This window comes from Poeciliopsis prolifica, unplaced genomic scaffold (genome assembly GCF_027474105.1).
Source record: "Poeciliopsis prolifica strain line A6 unplaced genomic scaffold, Auburn_PproV2 SCAFFOLD029, whole genome shotgun sequence".
NCBI classification, from domain to species: domain Eukaryota; kingdom Metazoa; phylum Chordata; class Actinopteri; order Cyprinodontiformes; family Poeciliidae; genus Poeciliopsis; species Poeciliopsis prolifica.
The window spans coordinates 2,110,942-2,134,655 of record NW_026562404.1 but is presented as its reverse complement, the minus strand read 5'-3'; the positions used below and the strand labels follow the sequence as shown (position 1 = coordinate 2,134,655).

At 36.5% G+C, this 23,714-nt stretch overlaps 1 protein-coding gene across 2 annotated transcripts in view; it reads left to right on the top strand.

Annotated features, from left to right (window-relative positions):
• Positions 1-23,714, top strand: part of cntn3a.1 (contactin 3a, tandem duplicate 1) — an 87,360-nt gene that overhangs the window by 6,897 nt on the left and 56,749 nt on the right. For both annotated transcript variants that reach the window (XM_055049389.1, XM_055049388.1), the window contains exons 2-4: positions 1,383-1,527; positions 13,697-13,829; positions 16,516-16,691. In XM_055049389.1, coding sequence (XP_054905364.1) covers positions 1,473-1,527; positions 13,697-13,829; positions 16,516-16,691 — 364 coding nt within the window. In that variant the 5' untranslated portion in view covers positions 1,383-1,472. The remainder of the gene's footprint in view (positions 1-1,382; positions 1,528-13,696; positions 13,830-16,515; positions 16,692-23,714) is intronic.

Sequence of the window (23,714 nt, the reverse complement as noted above, 5' to 3'; positions counted from 1 at the left end):
GGCGTCATTAAAAAAAATGCATATGTTTGAGGTTACAAATAAAGCTTTGCTGGATTTCCAGATTTCCACATATATTTTCTTTCCTCTTAAATGCATTTTGCAAAATAATTTATTCAGCACATTTCACAATGACTCCCTCAAAGGCGGAGAACTCCAAAAATATCCAGGAGCAGAAGAGGGGGATTTGAAGTCTTTCTGTTTTATTATTAAAAGCCAACAGTTACTCATGACATTTGCATCCTAATAACTGCAAGATAAGTTGGAACTAAGTTGGCACTCTAAACCTAATCTCCATAATGAGATTTATAGGCGAAAAAAAATTGCTACTTTTTAATGCTACAGGCAGGAAAGAGGGGTAGTGTGGGCAAACGTGTCAAGGGAGGGTGTTGATATACTCACATAGGCATCAGTATGCTCTGTCATGCCTTTCAGTGGTGCAAAGATAGGAGGCGTGCAGATAACTAGAAAAGTATGAAGGTATAATCTTTCAGTTGTCCCTGTTTCTCTCTTTTTCCGACCCTGCCCTCTTGATAGACTATACTGTGGTTTTCTATTAATTCCTTCTTCTCATTCATTTCGCTATGCTGATGGTGTGTGTTCAGAGAAAGCTCCACCATTAGTCAGTTAAATGTACCAAGGAGAGCCGGTTTGAACAAAGGCAATACCTAATTTCCTCCCATCGCGCTTTCTGTCTTTATAATCAGCTTCCCATAGCCAAACATTTGTCTGCTGCCTTACCAGGGAGAGAATCTTGGCTATCAACATGTTGGAAATATTTAGATAAATACAACCAGATCCCTGTTTATCACTTAGTGGGGTAGGAGCGGCTCTCGTTACTTAATAACATTTGTGTTGGGGGGGCAGGTGATGGGGGGAGGATTTTCTTTTTAGGTGAAGCCGAGATGAATTACAGCAAGGTCCTTGAGAGAGAAAAAATCAATTGGAAGTCTCCAGGGGAGACTAGAAAATGGTTTGGGGTCGACGTACAGTCAGCTCTTTATGTCAAAAATTCATAATCCGGCTAAGATGGATTCAAGGAGCTGGCACAGTGCTTTATTACATGCTAGGGTTGTGTCTGATAACTGGGCTGACTTTTGTTTTGTCTCAGCAGGTTGGCACAAAAGACGGCAGTCCCTTTATGCTGCTGTTGAAGGCAGGATATCTATTCTGTAATATGAAGCTTACTTAAGCAAACTTCACAGCCAGTGCCACGAAATATCGCGTTGCATGGCTGCGAATATAACATCTTATTACTTGCAAAGTTTTCGCGATCTTCTTCACGTTTATCTTAACGCAAGGAATTCACGTTGCTGTCCTTGTTGATGAGGCCGCTGGCTGTGACTCACTAACACTTCCCTGCTCCTCTTCTTTGTATCTGACAGATGAACAGTGAACATTACTGGAGAGGACAAAGCCAGGATTCTATGCACATGTGATTGGATCTGAGCTTGCTCTGACCTGAGACCATTAAAATGGAGTTGCTATGGAAACTCATAGTGCTGCTGTCATTGGTGGAGTATCTGACAGGTAAGCCTCCCAAACACACTATTTGGCCTGTTGTTTTGTGAACACTCGCAGTACCTTGGGATAGAAAGTCTTCACAATTTGTCTCATTACAACCACAAACTTTAATTAACTCTCTTAGATTGTATACATATATTAAATGACTTATGAAGGTAGTTTATTGCAATGAATTTTATTTAAGAGCATCACAGTAAAGGAACCACAGAATCAATGAGCAACAAACTTTTCAGATTTTTATTTATAAAAATTTTGAAAACTAGATAAATAATTTTCCTTCCACTTCACAGTTATGTTCCACTTTCTGTTTGTCAAGTACATAAAAAATCAAGAGATGGGAATTCTTTTGAGAGGCAATGCACATTTTTTGTTAAATTCTACTGGTTTGAAATTTATATAAAAGAAGAAATATTTGATCTCTACAAACAAAAAACAGAGATGAAAGCAAACATAAACTATTAAAGACTTTGAAAAAGGTTAACAGCCTTAAAGTGAGGCTTGGAAAAAAAAAAAAAACTCTCCTTTTTAGAAGGTCAGTTCTGCTGAATTGCAAAGCTGCCCATTCTCCGTATCTGAGAGACAACCAACATGCAGCAGTGGACTGTGCAGTTATTAATTCTAAAGAGCGCCTCAGTTGTTTTCCTAATTGAGACTGTACTTGTCGTGGTACGGAAATCTTGTCATTGATCTGGGTTTTAATGAGAGACCTAATTTTCCTCCCTTTAGAAACTGTTCGGGGTCAAACACGAGTTCTCCTCAGACCGCCAGCTCCTGGAGTTGAGAACAAGATGAATAAGAGCTTTACTGCATGAGCAAAGTGTCTTGAAGGAAAGACTTATCTTTTCATGTTGCCTCATTCAAAATCAGCGACTCCTCCTCGTAGCTGGGACTGAAAAATAATTACTCTGTGTGCATGTGAGCGCTAGTGATTGTGGCTTGCTTTTTATGCATTCTTTTTCCTTAAAGCGGCAGAGCAGGAGGACACCTAAATCTGCATATGTGGCAATTAGCACAGCTTATCGCTAAATCTGAACACATCACTAGATGTCTGATGAGGCTTTCCTCTGGAAATTGCTGCCTGTTGGATTATGATCTACTATTCGAGATCACCAGGTTTATCCTGCTTAGCGATTATTTTAATTACACAAACGCTGGATGTTGATCAAAACATAGCTTAAACCTGCCTGTTTTTGTTCCAGAAAACAACTGCTTCCATAAGGCTATTCACACCTACTTTCTGTGTTAGGCTACAAAATCTAATCTTGCAGTCATTAGTGGCACAAATCAATGCCGTGGTTATCAATTTACAGCAATTTGGTGCTTGACAGTGGAACAGAGGCTAAATTGTTTCTGGAAAGCATTGTGCTGCCCAGTCCTTGTCTTGCTCTTGAGGCTGAGCAGAAACACATAGTTACTGAGCATTAATATTCAGTATGGGCTTCCATTACATGTGCTCTACTTACAAGGATGTATGTCGCAGTATAACCCTAGACGTCTGAAGTCTCTGTCTGCAGCAAAAGGGGGAAAAAAAAATGAAACAAGTCAAATGTTTTTCCGCGTACATTTTGCGAAGGGCCACCATGTCAGGATTTTTAACTTGGGTTTAGATTATTTATCTGCAGATTTTTTTTATTTTTTTTTACAGACAGTGGGCATTGGCTGTGTGGGAGGGCATTCGAGTTGAGGGGAAGCCATTCCCAAAGCGAGTTCATGTAAAGTTAACCACCTCTTCTCTTATTCCTCTCTGAGGGTCTGAACAGCCTGAGGCAGGCGTGTCTACTACGTGTGTGAATGAGTGAGTAGAGCAGGATGGCACTGGGGCAAAGGGGAGGAGGCTGTTTGTAGTCACAGATGCTGCATCACTAACCTGCGAACAGGCTGCTTTCTTCTAGCCCCGAATCTGTCTTTTGGATTTGAAAAAATAAGGGACTAATCTGCAAATATCTATTGCAAAGAAATTATGCATGAAAATGTGAGATTATTTTGTGGCACCTTGCAGAAATATTTAAAACCCTTGTACTTTCTGACCACTTACAATATCTTATTGGGCTTTGTTGTGATTTTATATGGTGAAGCAACACAAAAATGTGCGCAGTTGTGAAGTGGAGGGAAATCGATACAAGGTTTCAAAACATTTTGCAAAAAAAAAAAAAACTACAAAGCTTTTTATTCTTTGGTCAATACTGTACAAATAGCACTTGCTGCATGTTTTTAGGAGCATAGCTATTAAATGTTTGAGCATTTGTCTGTGCAAAGCAGCTGATGTCAGTCAGAGTGGATGGACAGCAATATTGATTTTTAACTCTTGCCATAGATTCTCAATTAGATGTAAGACTGGACTTTGCCAAAATGTCCATACTGCATAACAGTCGTCTGGTCAACAAATTTTCTACCTGAACTGTTGATCTCTGCAGCTGCTCCACTTTTTCTACTGGCCTCTTGGCTGCTTTTCTGATTAATGATAGTCATATCTTGGCCTCTCTGAAATTGTACTTTCCCTTTCCAGAACATGGATTATTGATTTTATATCCTGACCTTGATTTAAGGTTTTCCAAAATTGGATACCCGACCTTTCTGGTGATACTTTGTCTCCATGATGGTCCTTATTTACTGTGTTTTTCAACGAACCCCAGAGGTCTTTAAAAAACAGCTGTATTTATGACGAGATAAAATACGTGAATATTTTTGCAGCAGATTACATCAGTGTAAAAAATGGCCGAATGGCAACTTTGGATTCAGTTTGTGGTTGTAAGTCCAGTTGGTGTGAATAATTTTGCAAGTTCAAATTGCAAGTTTGAATTTTCATTTAAAATGGTGACGATGTCAGGCATATGATCTAGACCATAGAGCAAAGTCTGTAAAAGACTGTAGCACATTTTGTATTCAACCTTCTTGTAATGAAAGACATTGATTTAAATACTGTTTTCTAAAGGCTCAGTGAATTTCTGAGCAGTTGGCTGAAATAATTGAAAGAAATCACATAAGGGTACAATTTAGCTGGCAAAATTGGGAAACAAAAACATAAACATATTACCCAGAATTGCAGCTGAGGCTCTTAACAACAATCAACAGTTTTATTCTCTCTGAATAAATAACAAACATACAAAAAAAAAATAGGATCAGATTTGCTGAAATGGGTATAATTTATTTATGCTGTGTTTTGGTGTGCTGTTTTCTGAAATCTTAAGAACACACAAGCTGAGAAGTTGACTATTAAAATTAGATAGTTTTATGAAACTATTTATACGTGATGGAGTGATTTTTTTTTTTGGGGGGGGGTCAGTGAAAAAAGGTAATCACAGCTCACAGAGCTGAGGTGTTTGAGATATTATTCTAGCTTCTATGAAAATGAGAACAATTCATTTATATGACTGAAAAGCTTTCAGTGTTTTGGTGTTGCATATATGTCACTTATTTCAGTGGAATGACAATATTTTTGGAAATTCCTGATTAAAATGAAATAAACTCATACTCAAATACAATTTAGACAAAAAGTGTGTTGCGTTAGAGTGATTCTAGCCAAGTAGAAGAGTAAAAGTTGCATGCACCTGCATATGTAGATATGGACCCTATCCGATCAAACATTAGTGTCAGTGTCTCTTTTCAGATCGATACAGTGACTGAGAAGAGAGAGCTGACTACGATCACATTCTGGGCCTCATTGCATTCAACATTCCTCTTTCTCTCAGTCCATTTTTTGAATTGATATTTGTACTATACATACACTTGACAAGAACGTGAACACATGCATGGCAAGTCCACTTGACCCTTCATTATCGAGCTCATAAGTAGACACGAATCTCTTACAAGAATTGCAGTTTTGTAACATATAGTTACAAAACTATAAGTTATTCATTTATAGCATATGAAACTGTGGATCTTCTCGAGGATGCAGATCTTGAGTTTCACTCAGAAATTTTCCAAACACTGTGAACATTTTTTGGCAAACTCTATTCAAGATTTTATCTTCCACCAGTGGCTTCCTCATTGCCACTTTCCCATAAAGCTTTTACAGGTGAAGAACCTGGGCAATAATTGTCTGCAGAGTCTCCCATCTCGGTTTCTGAAGCCTCCTTCAGTGTGGTCAGAGATCTCTCTCACCGGTCTCCTTCTTATGGGGTCGCTGCGAGGACGGCCTGATCAAAGCAGATTTGCACGTTCTTCCTTTTCTTTATGATGGATTTAACTCAGCTGTTTTTGGCAGATGTGAAGAATTTTTAAATAAGTTGTGAATTTTTGCATAAACTAAATTATATCAGACATCCTGCAGAACCTGAGCTGTCATCCTAAAGCGCGCAGAGCAACTGTTCACCCGGGCCCCATAGCAGGGAGGCGTCCTCAAAAAACCTGAAATAAAAACTGTTTTTGTGTGTTTGTTGATTTTCATAAAATTCTAATGAAATAATGACAGAAATAAATTCATCTGGGCTATTTTAAGTGGCTGAGCGAGTGAATTTTGTATTAACAAACATGTTTATGCAAAATGTTCTCGGAGGCCCATATCCCTGTGCACCCGGGTGAGTTAGATAAAAGTGATCCAAAAGACAGTGGTGCTGGATGAAGAAAAAAGCCATGTCTTTCCCCTTAAAGGGAAAATCAGGCTTTCAAATGAAAGCACAGACAGAAATTACTCTTTGACAAGAGTCTGAAGTAAAAAAAAAAAAGAAAAACACACACAGTCTGAGCTAATATCAGCAGCAGTGGTTTCAGAGTGAAGGCAGCATGTTTCCGCTTTATTCATCAACTTCAGAGTAATTTCCGCCAATCATTTGACACTGAGAAGTTGTGGAGCTAGCAATAAAAACAGTTCAACTTCGTAGACGTTTCAGCCCTTTCCCGGTGATTAATCATGACACATTCCATAGCAATAAATATCCTGTAATATCAGGAATGTGAAACTGAACGCAACAGACGACAGAAATAGTAGTGTTAATGGAAAAAGAGATGCTATCATTTGACACAGGGCTAAATGGTCAGATGGAGATGACTTTTTCACTTTATTGTCAGAAAGAGGGATGAATTTTGTAGACTAATTAAAATTGACATACTGTTGGTGCATTTGAATCAGTCAATACCTTTTGGAAACTTAGGTTTCTAAGCTTTAACAAGAAAACAAACTTATCAGGAAGCTGCCCACTCATCATAAGATTATAAAAAAATAGTCAGAAATAAAACACAAAAAATGTGATCTTGCATACCAAATGGTTTATTGAATAGCAAACATATACATATAGATTTAACCTTTTGGCACCAGCATAATATTGTGATAAAGTTTTATCAAAACTTATTATCATCCCCTGTGAGAGTAGACCAAACAGCCTTGTCATTATTTCTATTTAGAGACAATTAAAATTAAAAAAAAGAAATTTAAAGACCTCATCGGCGGCTTTGGACCCATCAATGGACATTTCCTGGAGAATATATTCCTTCGTCATCTTTTTCCAACACTATTTCCAAAACAGACTTCTTTAAACATATTTCCCAACACCAGCTAATGAGCTTCTTGTTTTTAATACAGATAAAGATGAATGAAGCCTGCTCATTTGATTATTGTGCAGATAATTAGGCAGTTTTTCAATACAGAATGTACGTACACTAAGATCATATCATATACCAGGGGAAAAAAACATGCTTGAGAGATAAGGATTGAGTAAGCATGGGGATCAAGCAAGATGGTTCATTCAACGCCCAGAATTTCATTCTCGAGTCCAGTGTAGGAAAACATTGTTGTTCACACAAAGTGAAACGATAATAAGCCAAATATATCACACGCTAATTTAAAATTTGTTATTTCTGTGTCATATTGTGTTGGCTTCAGTAATGTTGATGCATTTAATTAAGAAATGGCTGCAAATGTAAAGCAGGAGAAGTTTGGGAGTTTGACACTTCAAACTCTTTTTTTCGTTCTTTAGCAAGAACAGATATGTGTGAACAGATGATACGCTTTTCTCCTCTTTTTGTGTGTGAATTTATGTAACCACTGGAAACAGCCATCACAGTTGACCACTTAGTCACCTAAAAACAGTGATACCGTTTCATTGCCAGTTATATTTTTCTGTGATATTTATTAATGGATGTTTTTAAAGACTAAAATGAAAATAAAAAAGTTTTTAATCTATGGAGAAGCAACAACAAAAAGAAAAGAGTGCATAGGTTTTGCTTAGTTCTAACCAAATGCCAAACATCACTTTGCTCTTGTTTCCACAGCACAACTCTCAAAATGTAAAATAACATAAGGAATACAAAAATGAAGTATGTGCATCGTGTAAGAAAAATATGCTGTGAAGGAAATATGCTTCTCAGCACATGAAAGTACCCAAGCAATGGTACACCTAGGGGGGGAAATAATTAGATTTTAATATAACTGCATAATTAAAAAAATATGTATTTTGGACCTTTTATTAGTTTTTGTAGTATTAAATGAACAAAGGGCAAAATGCATTTTTTAAATTAGATTTGTGAAAAAAAAAAGTGAAAATACATTTTTATTTTGTATATGATTTTTATGAACATCACATCTGTATTTATGTTTTGGCTGTAATGCAACTAGATGACAAATGTTAATTGCACAAGCAAATCTGCTCTGTGGTTTATAAAGCCCTTTTGTACAGAGAACTATAAAAATTGCTTTAATTTGCTGTTCCTATAAAGGGAAGTGGGTGGAATCACTTCTGTTTCCCCAGTGGTCATTGCACTGTATATTACTGATGCAAAGCCTGTTATTGCAGTTGGAAAGCAATAGCTTTGATTAGCAAGAACAGTAGAACATGATTGGATATTGGCTTTAAGTGTCTCACATATTTCTTCCTAATAACCATGTAGCTAAAAGCAGGTGGCATAAATTTAGTAAGTAGCTTTGTGCTGTTTTTGACATCCCAGCTGATTGTCAAGGGGAATAGTTAGTGTTTTCTATTGCTTGTGCAAGCCCAGTCCTGCATGCAGTAGTTTTGTATCCATCAAACATTCGGCGATCTGCAAATATAATTTACAGGTCACAAATTATAAAAATGCAGCAATCTTCTCCCTTAATTTCTGTGCTGAAATGTTTGCTGTGAAGTTGCCAAGCAAGTTTCACAAATGCATCAAGAGTTCAGAAAAATGTAAACCTTCTTTTTTTGAAAGAACCAGGACACTGAGTCTGCCCCCACATTAATGTTTGGTGCTACCAAATAAGAAACCTTCTAGGTGTATCTTATCGGGACTACACAGAGCAGAAAGATGCTTTAAAAGGCAAAACTGTCTTTTTTCATTTGATGTCTAAAACCTTAAGCTGAAACGAATTGATTCAGAGTCTCAATAGTGGTCTGTACCTCCCCCTCAGCTGACTCCTCGTGGGCCTGTTTATTCATGCTAAGGTAAGCTAAAGGAATCCATCTGCTGTCAGCTCGTATTGAATTTGAGATTAGTTTTTATTTCGACCTCTAAAACAGCTCGCTCTTCCTACAACTTGCTTCGGTGCCGAGTCTTGTTGTCCGATGAGCCTTGGAACACACGCACATATCGCCATCTGGCAGCAGGGAACAGATAAGGGTAGAGTTAGCCTTTTCTTTCCTCTTCAAACACCATTTCACAACGACCTCCATTTCCGGCCTATGGCATTGTGCCGTCAACCAACTGAGGGTTCCAGATCACTCCAGTGCAGTGTCATTTTGTAAAAAATAATTTTGGGAAGTGGAAACATTTCTTATTTGGTATTAGCAGATATTCCCAGCATTCCTAATACCGGATTGTGGATTCCCTTCTTGTTTCTGTATCATACAATTCAAAGAGGATGTGATGTGACACAGGAACTAAGATGACACAATTTGACCAAAACACTGGGAGGAGGTTGTCAGGATCATTTAGAGAGAAAAGAAAAGCAAGTTATTTATGAGCTTACAATGAAAAACTGGAGGTGAGATGAAAGGAGAGAAAACAGCAGGGAACAAACCAAGAAGGCACACAGAGAGTACGAGTCCAGGAGTAAACAGGCGTAGTAGATGGGGAACGAACAACAGGGAATAAATGAGCAGATGATGAACTGATATACAAAGCTGAAGATAAAAAAAAAACCCAAAAAACCCAGCATGGAATAAGACTTTATGGACACAATTAAAAGTGAAAAATTATCACAAATTACAAAACCAAAAATCTTTTAGATCAAAGACCTGTAAAGAAATGGAAAATGAAAACATGTGTTAAATAGTGTATATAAAAGACAACAAGGAAATATTATGTGTTTAAGATAAGTTCAAATTCACAATTATTTTATTAACAGAATGGAAAAACAAATAGGATCAGCAAAGGACATGGGTTAAAATTAATTTGTTGTTACAAGTGATTTAAATATTACCAAGTTTAAGTTTATTTGTACAGTATGTTGTATTTATTCTTTGTGGTTGTTTAATTTCATAGTGGAAATATTTTACTAAAGAAGCAGTGCTGGTTTTGAGCTAAATTGCAGTTGTCAAAGTTGGAGTTCAGTATTAAAATTTTTTCATGTGTTTTTTTTTTCAGAATATATATGTATATATTTTAGTCCATCATAATAAACTGTGTTTTTGGGAAAGCCCACAAATAGAAAAAAAAAGTGCAGTGCTTTTACTTCCAATCTAATTATCTGATAACCTTAGACTTATGTAAACCGATATTAAGGGTGTTTTTGCCTTGATTGTGTAGCCACTAACTATAACATGTAGAGATGCATTGATAGCAACTTTGAACTATTATAAACAAAATACATAAATAAATCAGTTATCAACATTTTTTAATCCTAGAGGTTCCAGAAACACACAAAGGTTGAGCCCTCAAAACAACTAAGCTGTATTCAGCTCAGCCTTCCTGTTATCAACTGAAAGTTTTGTCTTTCTTAAAACTGAAATGAACTGCTGAGGGGTCTCAACATGTTATAGCAAGTAATTTAATTATGCATCCTTCATTAGCTTCATCTGAGTTTCCCTTGATTTTATTTTAATCAACTTACTACTACTGTAAGTAGTTAACTTTACAAATATTCCCTTAATAACAGAGAACTCCACGTAGATGGGTGTTGTCATTGTAACCTTGTAGTTCTTGCATATCGTTCATACGCTGGTCACAGACAATTATCAGATTTCAACAATCAAATCACTGATCAGGACAAACTGAGCTGAAAATGATCAGACTCCTGTTCTCAGCCAATTTCTCAATGCATCGCCAGTAAAAATTAAAGCAGAATGGCTAAATTTGCACTTCCCTCCATCAGTGATGAAAGTTTTTTTGTTAAAATGAAATAATTTCTCAGTTTACAGTGACACACTTGTGATCCAGCTCATAATTGCCACAGGCTTTATCTCCCCCCGTAGGCTTTTGCATAGCAGGTGTTTCGCCTGCAGATGAACTCTCTTCTGGTGATCTGTCACTTCTTATTGTAGCTTCAAGGAAAACGCTTTGTATGACAGATGATGATAATTAGGTGGATACTTATTTTTAAAAAATTTTCCCCATTTGTCGCCGTGGACAGAAATAATCTTTTTTCAGGGCTCCTTCTGAGACATTATTACAGATATATATGTATAAAAAGAGTTAATCTGAGTTTTGAGGTGAAAGACAGACACCCTACACCCCTGAGACTTGAAAATGATATCTGCCTCTCATACAAATGACTTTCTCTAACTAATATTTCTACTATTGGGCTATTTAATAAATGCAAAAACTCTAACTAATCCAAATGAATTCCCTTTTCAGAAAGGATAGCTTTTATTTGTTGACTTCTCCTTAGGCAACTCTTACACAGTGTCTGCACATGCATTTATTTGTATAATTCAGAAGCTGACCGTCAGGCACACAGCTAAATTTAATTGTATTCAAAAGCATAGAAAAAAAAAAGTTGAAATCTTGCCCACAGTTCTCTGGCATTTGTGCATGACCTGCAAAAATTGAGTTGTACGCTCATGGGTTATAAACTTGAATTGTTTGTGAAAATACTTCCATAAAACATTTTTAACAACAATTTTATATTTAGATTTTTATGTTACAGTTTCCTGGTTATCAGTTGGCTACTCTGGTGCCTCAAAGATTTGGTAGATTTTAGAAATGAGTAGAAGTTGTAGCAACAACCACCTTCTTTATATTGCATTATTGTACTCTAAATTTGCAATGAATTTGTGGGAGTTATAACTGCACTGAAGTAGAAGAGCAAATTTTTCACAATGTTGTGATTGAAATACACTTAAAATAAGTTGTAAGTTAAGAAAATATATAGTTTGGAACTTTAAAAATATGACAGATATTTCTGATTGATGTTCAAATAGACTCCATCCTTCTTACTAACTAAATATAAGAATGGACTGGAAGCTTGAAATCAACCTTTAGTTTATGAAGAACTAAAGCTTGGTTCTCAGGTGTCAAAGAAAGGTTACTTCCAGTCTTATTTGAATAGCCCAACCTCTCTAATATGTAACTTTTAAGTGTTAAGAGTTTGAAAACAGATAAAAAGGAAGTCAACATTTTGGAAGCCTCCTTGGCAAACAGAAAGTTGTGACCGAGGTTAAAGGATTGAACAATAAATCAGTACCAAAGTTCTGTGAGAAAAGGTGCTGGCACTTTAGTCTCTGTTGGCTGGAGAGATAGTCATCTTGGCAACAACAGCAGTTCTGCTTGCCCAAAGATCACTTCAAAAATCTAAATTGGACTGGCCTATCTTTATGTGCAGGTTTTTGAGATGTCCGGAGACTTCTCACTGTGAATTTAGAACTGATCAGTGAGTATCTAAAACATCATGGAGGTTTTAGTGTTCAGTGCTGTTGTTTGTGCATGTCAGTAGTGCGGCAGACAGAAAGTTTGTATACCAAAAAGTGTGACTACTTGCAATAAATATTTAATACATTAAAATTGATCGTAGCCCTAACAAATGCTCATCAGAGCAAGCATTTGTGTTTAAAGTTTTTTCTTTTTATCTGGTAGAATGGACATGTTGCATCTTTGGTGATTACCTCAACTTCTGGGTTAATTCCATGCAGGAGTATATATAACACTGGAGACAATCTGGGTCAGATTTTAGATTTATGAGCGAGATTGGATTAACTCTGGTGCTTTGAAGATTTGGTAGATTTTGGAAATTAGTAGAAATTGTAGCAACAACATTGAAAATATATCAGAACTTTATTTCAATGCACAACTGAACTGATCTTTGTTTTCAACACCGTGCTCACTGTAAAGAACATAGCAGCTTGAAACTGTATTGCAATGTTTATTTCTCTTGCTTTAAGAGAAATAAAGCAAGAGAAACTCAACACTTAATGTTGAGTGCTCTGACTTTGGTTGTGACAATATAGTATAACACTGGGTTGCTTAAAATTGTTAGTCTTTGCTTTGACTACACTAGAGCTGAGGAGCTAAAGGGAGTTGAAATTATTTTAAATAGCAATACCATCCAAAGCTGGATATTTTCAAGGATGTACAACTTTATGAAAAAGAAATTAGTCAAAGCTAATATTCTGCACATTAAATGGAATTGCTTCATTAGATATGCTATGTAAACAGATTATGAAAACATCCTGAAAGGTGACAAAGATATGTTTTGAGTTGAAAAATATTGTTTTTGAGATAAATGTTTGATTTTGTCGAAAAAAAAGAGATTATTTTTGATTAATTTTCCCTTGGTCTTAGCGACACTGAGGAAGAGTGCAGCAGATGTCACGGTCAAACAGTGGAGAAATAAAATGTTTTCCCTCAAGGGTGCCAGTTACTGAAACCACACATACAAAAAAAAAAAAAAAAACTAGTAAAAATGACCTCGCCACACAATGGAGTCATTTGGAACAATGACCCTGTTTCTTAGATTAAATAATAATAGTAGTAGATGAACTTTGCACTTTGTGTTTTCATGATGTAAAGCATCTTAAACTGCCTTGTTAATGAAATGTGCTATCCAAATAAACTTAAAAGATAAACAAAAAAGAAGTAAAGGGTCAAAATCCACAGGTTGGTTCACAATGTGGAACAATTTTTCAATATTAATATTTTGTACCCAGTGCCTAATGGACCAGTTGTCAGCTTGCCGTTTTGTTATTTGGGCTTCTCCTCTTCAAACCTTTTTCTCCTCGTCTGTCCTCTCTAACTACCCAATGTCTGCAAACAGAGAGATGCTTGCGGTGCTTTTTCAGACTCAGCTGGAAGTCAAATCTCACGTAGTCTTTGTCTGCTCTCCACCTAGGAAGTGGAGTCCTGCAAAGGCCCGTATTCACTAAGCAACCAGGCAGTGTGGTGTTTCCCATTCAGTCTGGTGAGAATCGGCGAGAGGTGGTTTTCAGCTGTGAGGCCCAAGGACACCCACCACCCTCCTACAGGTAATGCCCGCAGACACGGCTTCATGCATGCATCGTGTTTGTTGTTACACGGAGGCTTCAGGTAATTCCTTAAGGCTACCAACTTCAACATTTGCACTAACGGCCTGTAGAGATTGGATTTATAGCTTGAGGAAAAGTGGGGATTTGTGCACCATATGGCTCACAATGGCTTTCTGCCTGCAGAGCATAGATTCACTCTCAGTGATGGTTAATAAAGGAATGACTAATTCAACCCCCCCTTAGTTACTGCTGTCTTGCATATTGACAATGGCAGTGAGACATTGATCTACAGAGTTTACTGAGAGCTTTCTGTGATACATACTAATACATATTGGCTAGTCAAATAAAAAATGACCACAGCTCTTGCATGCAGCTCTTAGTTTGGAATCTAAAGTCAAGCTTTGGTTATGGAGCAGGGCAATAATTAACAGAACACCATCAAGACCACCTCTACATGGTTAAAATGAGAGAGACGAAAATTAATGATTTGGAGTGAGCTAATCAAAGTCTAGAGTTAAATTGAATGCCATGGTGTAACTGTAAACAGGCTGTTCACACTGGAAAACTCTCCAGCATGGTTGAATGTTCACAATTCTGTAAACAATAGTAACAGTGGTAACTACTTTTTCACGTAGATCTTGCTTTATTTGGATTGCCTTTTGTCCTTAATAAATACATGATAATGAATTAAAATGCTTATTTTAAGTAGAATACTTAAATATGTGATGAGATCAACAACAATACTGCATGATGCGAATGAGGTGGTTCATGCTGGTTCAGAAAAAATAATATTGACCTGCTTCGGTACATTGGATGTGGCTTCAGCTGCTGTGTCCCTCAAAGATTAATGATTTCTTTTGCCAGATTAATGGCAATGATGAAGTAAGAATTTAGAAAAAAATATAAATAAATAAGTGTCAGTGTAACCTATTAAAGTATTATCCATCACATTCGATTAGGTGGCTGTTGGTTTCCTGTCAGTATAATTAAATGCTGAATTTAAAAGTTGGTATTTAATGTGCAACAGGCTGAATTTGAGCATCACTATGTGAATGCAGCTGTTAATGTGGTTTACAGAGCCTCAGTTTTATGATTAATGTGCATAAACTAACAATAAAAATTAAATTGAAGCATTTAAGTAGTTTCTTTTTTTTACTGTTATGTAAAAAAATTTAAATAGAAAATGTAAATATTGTGCTGCCCCTCTAAGTTCAGTTTCTGAATTTGTCCAAACTATTTATAACTATTGCTTTAATCCCAGTATGGAGTGCCTACAACATCATTCACAATTTTTAATTCAAGCACTCAAACTATGGATCAAAGTGACATTTGCGTAATCTCACCATTAGCTTTAGTTAATTTTTTCAGCTGTAATCTTAGTAAAATTCTGCTGCAGTTCCAGAGTGGCTCCAAACTCCTGCAGCTGAAGGCAGGTGTGTTTCAGGGACACCAAGGACACTTCCGTTTGTTTTCCATGGCCCAGCAAGTGAAGGCAACATAAAGCCTTCACTCCAACTGATCTGTGTCCCCCTTTGTTTTGTCTCATCTGGAGCTGTTGGACCGCTTCCAGCTGTGATCACTAAATCAGTGTAATTAGCCAGTCTGGTGCACTGCATATGTCTTCCTCTTCCCACTATTCTTCAACTTGGCCCTCTGCCTGTTTTTGTTTAACTCCCCCCAGCTGAAAGAGGGTGGTGATAATGTCATCAGGAGGAGGGACAATCCATATTCATTTATAGATTAGCATCTTTTGTTACTTTGTTTTTTGTTGTTGTCTCTTTGCCAGCATCGCTTTTCTCTCTTTGCAATGTAAGCCAAACACAGTAAATGAAATAGTGGAAATTTAATTAAAAAAAAAAAAAAAATATATATATATATATATATATGTATATATATATATATATATATATATATATATATATATATATATATATATACATATATATATATATATATATATATATATATATGATTTACAGATAAATCTATTAAATATCAGTTTAAAAATACTGAAAGAAACAATACCATTGACTTTGTTTCTGTACGTATTCAGTCATATGTGCTCATTTTTAGGTTAACATCCCATGTAAACCATAAATAGGCTTTTTATCTGAGTCAAGTCCAAGCAGGCAGAACCACTTTGGGCCCAAAACAACAGCTGAGAAGCATAATCAGTGATATTGTGGTTAGAGGTTTAGGAAGCGTCCTTTTGTTCTCATATTATGCCTTATTCCTGAACATCATGGAAAGATGAGACCAGACTTGATTCCCACCTTGATTTAAGACAGTGTTGCTCTTATAATGAACCTATATCTTTTTTTGTTTGTTTGTTTAAAAAGGTCTGTCTATTTCTCAGATTACATTTCTTCTCTTCTACTTTTCTCAACAAAATGGGGTCTTTAAAAATACGGTGAGCACTGATGAGACTGTGGCCATGTGTATTTAAGTAAAAGCCTTTTTGTGGGTTTAGTTAATATTAGAGCAATAAATAAAACATATTTAACATTTATAATTTACAAATATACAGTAGCTGTTCAATATATTTGTTGAATACTTTTGAGACGCTCCTTTCTACTGAGTTATTGCTGATCAGACTTAGCAATACATTGCATAGAGAGACTAAATCAGAGTCAGAGATGAACAGTTCAGTGTGCGACTGCTGTCTGTCATGTGCTGTCATTCACAGGTGGATGCTTAATGGCTCCTTCATCCTGCCCATGCCGGGCTCACGTTTCTCTCTCATGGGTGGGAACTTGCACATCACCAATCTGAATAAAGACGAAGACGTGGGCATCTATCAGTGCTTCGCATCAAACTCGTTTGGCACAGTCATCAGCAGAGAGGCCAGTCTTCATGTTGCTTGTAAGTTCACTCATGATTTTACTCATCAGTGTATGTTTATATGTCTCTGGTTCTCAAGGTATCCTCATGGAAGCCATGTTGCTTCTGATATAAATTTACTGAATGCTTGCAACTACATTTAAAGCAGCATATGTACTGCTTGCAAGGTTTGTTTGGGGGTTTTTTTTAGCAACTTTTCTTTTTTCTGTTTTATAAATCACTTTGATATTCCTCAGTTTAGTTCAACATTTGCTTTGCTGGGAAATTCATCAGATGCTGTTGTCCACTAAAGGGTCGATGTCTCAGCTTGCGTTTTGTCAGCTCAATCTTTTTCTAATCATTTCCTATGCACCACTGAGAAAGCAATATCCACCTCTCTGCAAAGAACTCACTCGTCTTGGCATTAAAGGCTCCTATGCCAGAATTCTGTACATTTAGCTCGACATCTAATATGATCTTTTTGAAACAGAGAAGCTTCTCCTGGATGTTTGCCTCTGGAATCTGAGATTTTTATGAGAAACCACAATCATCTTGCATTGGTTGAAACATCTCCAACTCCATCACACTGAGATCTGGGGTACCTTAGGTTTGCGTGCACTGACCGTCAGTGTTCACACTGTTAACACACTGCAACATTTAAACTAGAACTACCAGGCAGTTGTACAGCTTTCTGCTTCAAGCTGTTAAAATATTTAACTGCTGGTAAGATTATTTATTTGTTTTATATGTTGTATTTATTTGGAGTATCTACTATCTTTTTAATGATTTTTTTTTTCACAGTAGTGTGTTTTGTATCTGAGAAAATTGCTACCACATTTATATGAATATTTTCCAACTCTGATTTTGTTTTATGTTTTTTTTTTTTTTTTTTGGACTCTGAATGAAATATTGGTAATGATAAAAAATTCTTATTTCTGCTCGCTGAGGTCGCACAGATGATGCATCACAACATTCATACATCATATTTTTATATATTTTTAAGACCACTGTCTGTGCGGCATCACTTTTAGCAAGGTGAACTTTGGGCCTCCTCTCTATATGGCAAGCCTGTATCAAATGACACTCCTGATATCTGTGAACAGATGGGCCAGCTTGATTGAATTCTGATGTCTGTTTCTCTGCCGCTGCCGACACGGCAATGATCCTTGGCGAGAGAGCACCAGTGATGTTCATCTCGCCACTGTTTGGTGCTTCTTTGTCGCAAAGCAGCAGTAAATCATCAGCATACAGAGCAAATCTGTATTCTGAGCTGCCTGTGGGCTGCTGCTGATGATATTCACATTTCCTATAAATTTTTGAGGCCTGTCCTCAGCTGTATGTCACCGTGATTGGACTCATTCATTGCCCGGGCCTGACTGGAGGCCCGCTGCTTTTGTCAACAGATGAGGACAAGCATCAGAGCTGACACGTCGTATGTCTTATTTATTGCTCTTGGTTTAACTTAATTAAGTGTGCGGTGTGATTGAACGGGTCTCAGGTCAAGGGAATAACTCATGGTGGGGCAGTCTGTTATGAGTCAGTATCATGTCATATGTAGCAGAATCTGACTCTGTGGAGCTCAGGATCCCTTTTCAAACACAATGTGGTTTAATGACTCCAGGAGTGATAGACCAAGGTAAAAGCCATTAATGAAGAGACCTCCCAGGATTAAAAGGTTATGTCTTCACTGGTAATCTTCTCATATCTGGCCCCCCCTAAAAAAAATTGCTTTTTCAACTCAATTACAATTCATACCAGCAAAATTTTGCATTCTTCAACAGTTTCATCTGAAATTGGCATTTTTTGTCACCCTTCCAAGTACTCAGTGTTTGCGAACAACATCAAAGTCTTTAGTTTGGCGACATCTAATGAGGTGCACTTTTTGCTAAATTGGATTGCGTAACCATGTGCAGCATGAATGGGAATTAAGCTTGCATTTTTTAATCCTCTGAGAGATGGATGATATAACAGTTTCCATTACCATCTGTTGTGGGCTTAAACCTCTAAACATATAAAGGTTGTTGATCCCCTCGACAATACACACAGTTAAAAAGGTTCTTTCCGCCTGCTGAGAACGCTGGAAGGAATAATCTAGTTGCTTATCTAACATGGAGCCAGATTGAGTTTCCTAATCTTGTTGGAATGTTGTTTTTTTTTTTTTTTTTTTTTGAGAGAGAGAGAGTGAATGGATTTTCAGTAAGGCGAGATGTTACGCTGTACCGCTGAATGCAGGGCCTGTAAGCATGGTTAATGCCAGTTTTAAGAAAGAACACAGTACAAGAGAAATTTACACTGCATATGGAGCTATCAGGCAGTATTAAATGATGAGTGAAATAGCTGAATTTATGATAGAAATCTGGCATAGTGACAACTCTGTGTATGGATTTCCATTGAGATTAAGTTTGCCCTTTATTTTGCACTTAGAGCTGTACCTAAAATTATTCAAGCCCAACATCAAATTTGATTTGTTATCAAAACCAATAACTGTTTTTAGTGGACAGCTCCAACAAGATCAATTTGAATAGCTTACTCCAGCTATTTAGCCTATGCATGTAGATACTTCTAATCCAGTCTCTGCTTCAGAAACCTGCTCTTGTTTCTGATATTCTTGAAAATTATAGGCTAGTCTCCATCCTCCCTTTTATCTAAGAAAAAAATCCTGTAAAGATAGTTTACTAGCAATTAATAGTATTTTTAAGAAAACATTGTATTTTAGATGCTTTTCAATCTTGTTATCAAGCTTTACACTGTACCGAAGTTTATCATGGTGAATGCTATTATTATTGTGGTTTGACATTTAAAACTACAATAATTGCATTAGAGACAGTGGGTAAAATGTCTCATTTGGAGCAGTAGGTGTGTGTCAGGACTACTGCATTGCAATGGTTTTAATTTTATTTGGCAGTGCCACTTTTTTCTCTCAAACTTTGGGATTGTGTCTCCTCTACTTCAATGTGGGATGCCACAAAGTTCAGTTTTGGGCCCTTATATTTTCTTCTTGAATGAACTAACACTTGGCTCATTTTGTTTCAGAAACATTGAAATGGTTTCCATTGCTATGCAGATGGCTACTTATTACATCTAGGCTTGATTGCAGTGACATGCTTTATTATGAGGTTAGTGTTGTGTACTTCAGGCTGTGCAAAATTTACCTGCATGTTGTTCTTGCAAACTCTTTCTCTTTTTGAATGGTAAACTAGGAGCTTGTCTTATTGTTTTATAACTTAGCCTGTTTTAAGCATCTCTGTAACTATCTCCAATCTGTGTGCTGTGTTCCTTAATCATCACGATTCTATTTGATGCCCAGCCCTTTGAGATGTTTGAGAAAAGCAGAGATTAAATGTTTTTCTAACTCCATTTACTAATTAGTTGGCTTGCTGTTATGATTTTGGAAACTGAAAGATATTGAGTACATTTTTACACCTTTCAGCTCTTTCTTTGTTAAAATATTTGAAAATCATGTATTATTTTTATTTTCAAATGTATGCTCTGCTTTATTTTGGTCTGTCACTTGATCTTGTCAAACAAATCTGTGTCCTACATTGAGGTGTCCTACATCGCCATCTCATAATTTATGATTAATCAGACCCCATGTCTGTGTTTTCCAAGTAAGAACATTTGCAGCATACTAAGAACTTTTTATGCTGTCCTACAAGTTAAGAACCATGTGACAGACAGCTATAAATAACTTGTCTAAATAGCTGTCAGAAACTGGAACAAAAGAAATCTCAAGGGCTGGTGTCGGAATAAATCCACACACAGAAGGCATTTATCCTGTCACTTGCTAGTTTCATAGTCCATGCTTACATACATAACCCAGGGTTATTCATTAATAATATTTTTAAATAATAATACAAATTTACATGTATCTTATTATAAGTGTTAACATCAAGATAAGTCTCTACGTAGTACTTTTTAATTGGGTAACATAAACTAGATGAGAAATAGGATCTTTTTAGCAAATTTCAATATTTTATAATCCAGTTGATCTCAACTAATAAAAATAATGAGGATCATTCTTGCCAAAAGCAACTAGGATTTCATTAGATATTACCGTATACAAGTTAAGACCTTCTGAAAGGTAAAGTTGGTTTACACTTTAGTTTACAGTGCACATGTTGCAGAAGAGAGTAATAAAAAGTAGCTTATTGTGTTTCCTGAGTATGTTCTATTCCGACCCAAAATATACAGTTGTTCATTCAGCGGAAGCTTAATGGTAGGAAATAACACGAAAACCGCAGAATGTTAATAGCTCTTCAGAAAACGCTGAAAAACCTCTCCTTGCCTTTTGTCCGGTGGAGAGGTGATAAACGTAACCACATCACAAATTGCCCTCAAACTCACATTCTAGTAGAATCGCCTCGTTTTGCTTCTCCACATTTGCCTCTCATTCATTACTGTGAGTCACATCAGAACAGCTAGCTCCCAAAAATGCAAATTCACATCCAATTTCATGGACCTGAAAGCACTCAAAATAGCCCGGTTCTGCCATGGCTAAGCACATAGAGGTGCAGAACCGTGATAGGCTTGATAAGAGGATCCACGCGGCGTTGAACAGCTTGCCTTGTCAAGCATTGTTGGCTTTTAGTGCGTCTAGCTCATTAACGCTCCACCATACACCAAAGGAATATTGATAGAAAGAACTTCACGAAGTCTGTTTTTTGTATTTATTTATTTTTTTTACATACATTCAAACTCAGAAATAAGGCAGTAAAAAATCAGACTCTGCATGTCTGATTTATTACTACCTTTCACACATTCTGATGACAGTAATTTATGGAAAGCTTGAAATTGGGGAAAAATACTGTTTTCATATGCCTTTTTTTCAATCCACAAACTTGTCACACATGCTGGTTTGGGTAGTTCTCAAATTTTAGAAAAAAAACACAAAATGAATTCATATTCAACACAGTCATGCTTGCAGGGTCGGGGGCTGGGGCACTTTTTCCAGTGGTCTTTGGGCAGGAGGGGGGATACAACCTGGACAAACTGACCGGCCATCATAGGTCACCACTGAGGCACACAGGACAAACAACCAGGCACGCACACACTCTCACCTAGCAGACATGTTTTTAGACTGCGGGAGGAAGCCGGAGTACCAGGAAGAACCAGACATGGACAGGACAAACTGTGCAAACTCCATGCAGAAACAAACTAGACCTGGATTTGAAACTTTGCTACAAGACAGCACTGCTACCAACTGTGCCACCATGCACCTCCAAATATTCAATGAATTAGGATATTATTGACATGTTACATTCAGTAACCCATTAAGTGAAATGCAAAGAATAACTGAACTTTTCAAGTATTTTTCTGTTAATCTTTTTACTTAAAGCTACTAAAAACCTAGAGCTTAAGATCAGGATATTACATCAGACTGGCAAGAAAACAAACAAAAAAAAAAAATACAAAAACAAATTGGTCTGATGAAAAGTTTATTTCCTGTTCAAAAGTTATTTGAAAAAGGTAAATTTTAATCTGTAATCTGAAAACAAATGGCTTTCATTATATTGTACAAAATGAAAAAAAAAAGTAATACTAAATTATGTTATAATTCAAAATACTACAATATGTGTTCTAAATAGAGGACAACTAAATATAATGTGATATGTGGTGCACACCTCCAGCTTGACCTTTCACTCTGAGTTCTTCTATTCTCAGGGCGACGAAAAAATATCTTTGCTGCAATGTGAGAAATATTTGACCTTTTCCATCGCTTTGCTCAAGATGCTAGGTCTAAGTTCTTGTCATATAAATGATCTTATTGGGCTTAAATTCAAAAAGTTTTGAGGTAAATCAAATTTCACTGCCAAATTATTATGAAAACATTATGACTCAAGTATCTGTGGACTCTGAAGGTGTTTTAGAAGATTTTTTAAAATAAATAAAATAGAAAAATATTTTAACCCTTAAAATCCTTGTCTTCATATGGTTCTGAGAGACAGTTAAACACTTGATATTTGTTTAATAATATCTTTAATCATCTTAAGTAATAACATTTTGAACATTAATTTAGCTGCTGTTGCACTGCTGTGTAGGTTTGTGTATAGAAAATCATGTGAAGCACGTCAAAACACGAGGAAGTGAAGTAGAACGTCAATTCTTCTCATACATTCGAAATATGCATGCTGCTATGATGCATTACCAGTTACTTGTTTCTAAACACATTTACCGGTTAGATTGAACATATATTTGATTTAAAAGTGAAAGATTTTCTGACATATTTGTTTTAGTTATGTATTACAAACTTGAATATAGACCTAAATTACACTGTCAAGGATTTAAAAAACAGCAACATCAATTATGAAGCCGACATATTTACCAGCTGAGCCAGGGATCGGCAAGCTCATTGTTGTGCAAATCATTCAGAGGTCCAGGACGCGAACATTTATTTTTCTTTGCTGTTGTGAGAAAATTGATGAGTTTACTTACAAATTACAAGTTAAACTCTGCTTCTCCTCTGCCTCTGAGATATTCTGTCAGTGGACTGTGTGGTCTCTACGTGCTACTAACAAACTCAATCAAAGAGGTGCTGCTGCTCTATGAGAGTGAAGATGTGTTTAGAAATTACAAATCATGCTCTACAACTGACAGCTTTATGAAAACAAACTGAACTTTGGATCTGCCGATATTGAGAAAGTCGTGCAAATGTTTGTCCACACTGTAGGAACCAGTGGATTCCGTCTGCCGGAACAACGGCAGTAATACCTCTAGTTTGTTTGTTTTGTTTTTTTTCATCTCCCATGAACAAAATCGAAACTGTTACTGCAAAATCACAAAGATAAAATTAAGCCTTAGTGATTCAAATGAACCTATATTTGAATTTCAGATTACATTTTCTGCCACTGCCTTTTTTTTTTGCCATTTTTTTTAAGGATCTTTCAAATGTTTACTTCAAAGTCAAGACTAATAGCGCTTTTAAACCAAGCACTTACCACTTTGTGTTAACCTAGATTAAGCTCTGTCTTCAAGCCAGAGCTGAAAATTGATGTATCCCTGACTCAAGTTTAAATTAGGTCTAAACGCTGTCGTTACATTGAAATCCGGTCTATTGCTTGGAGGGAC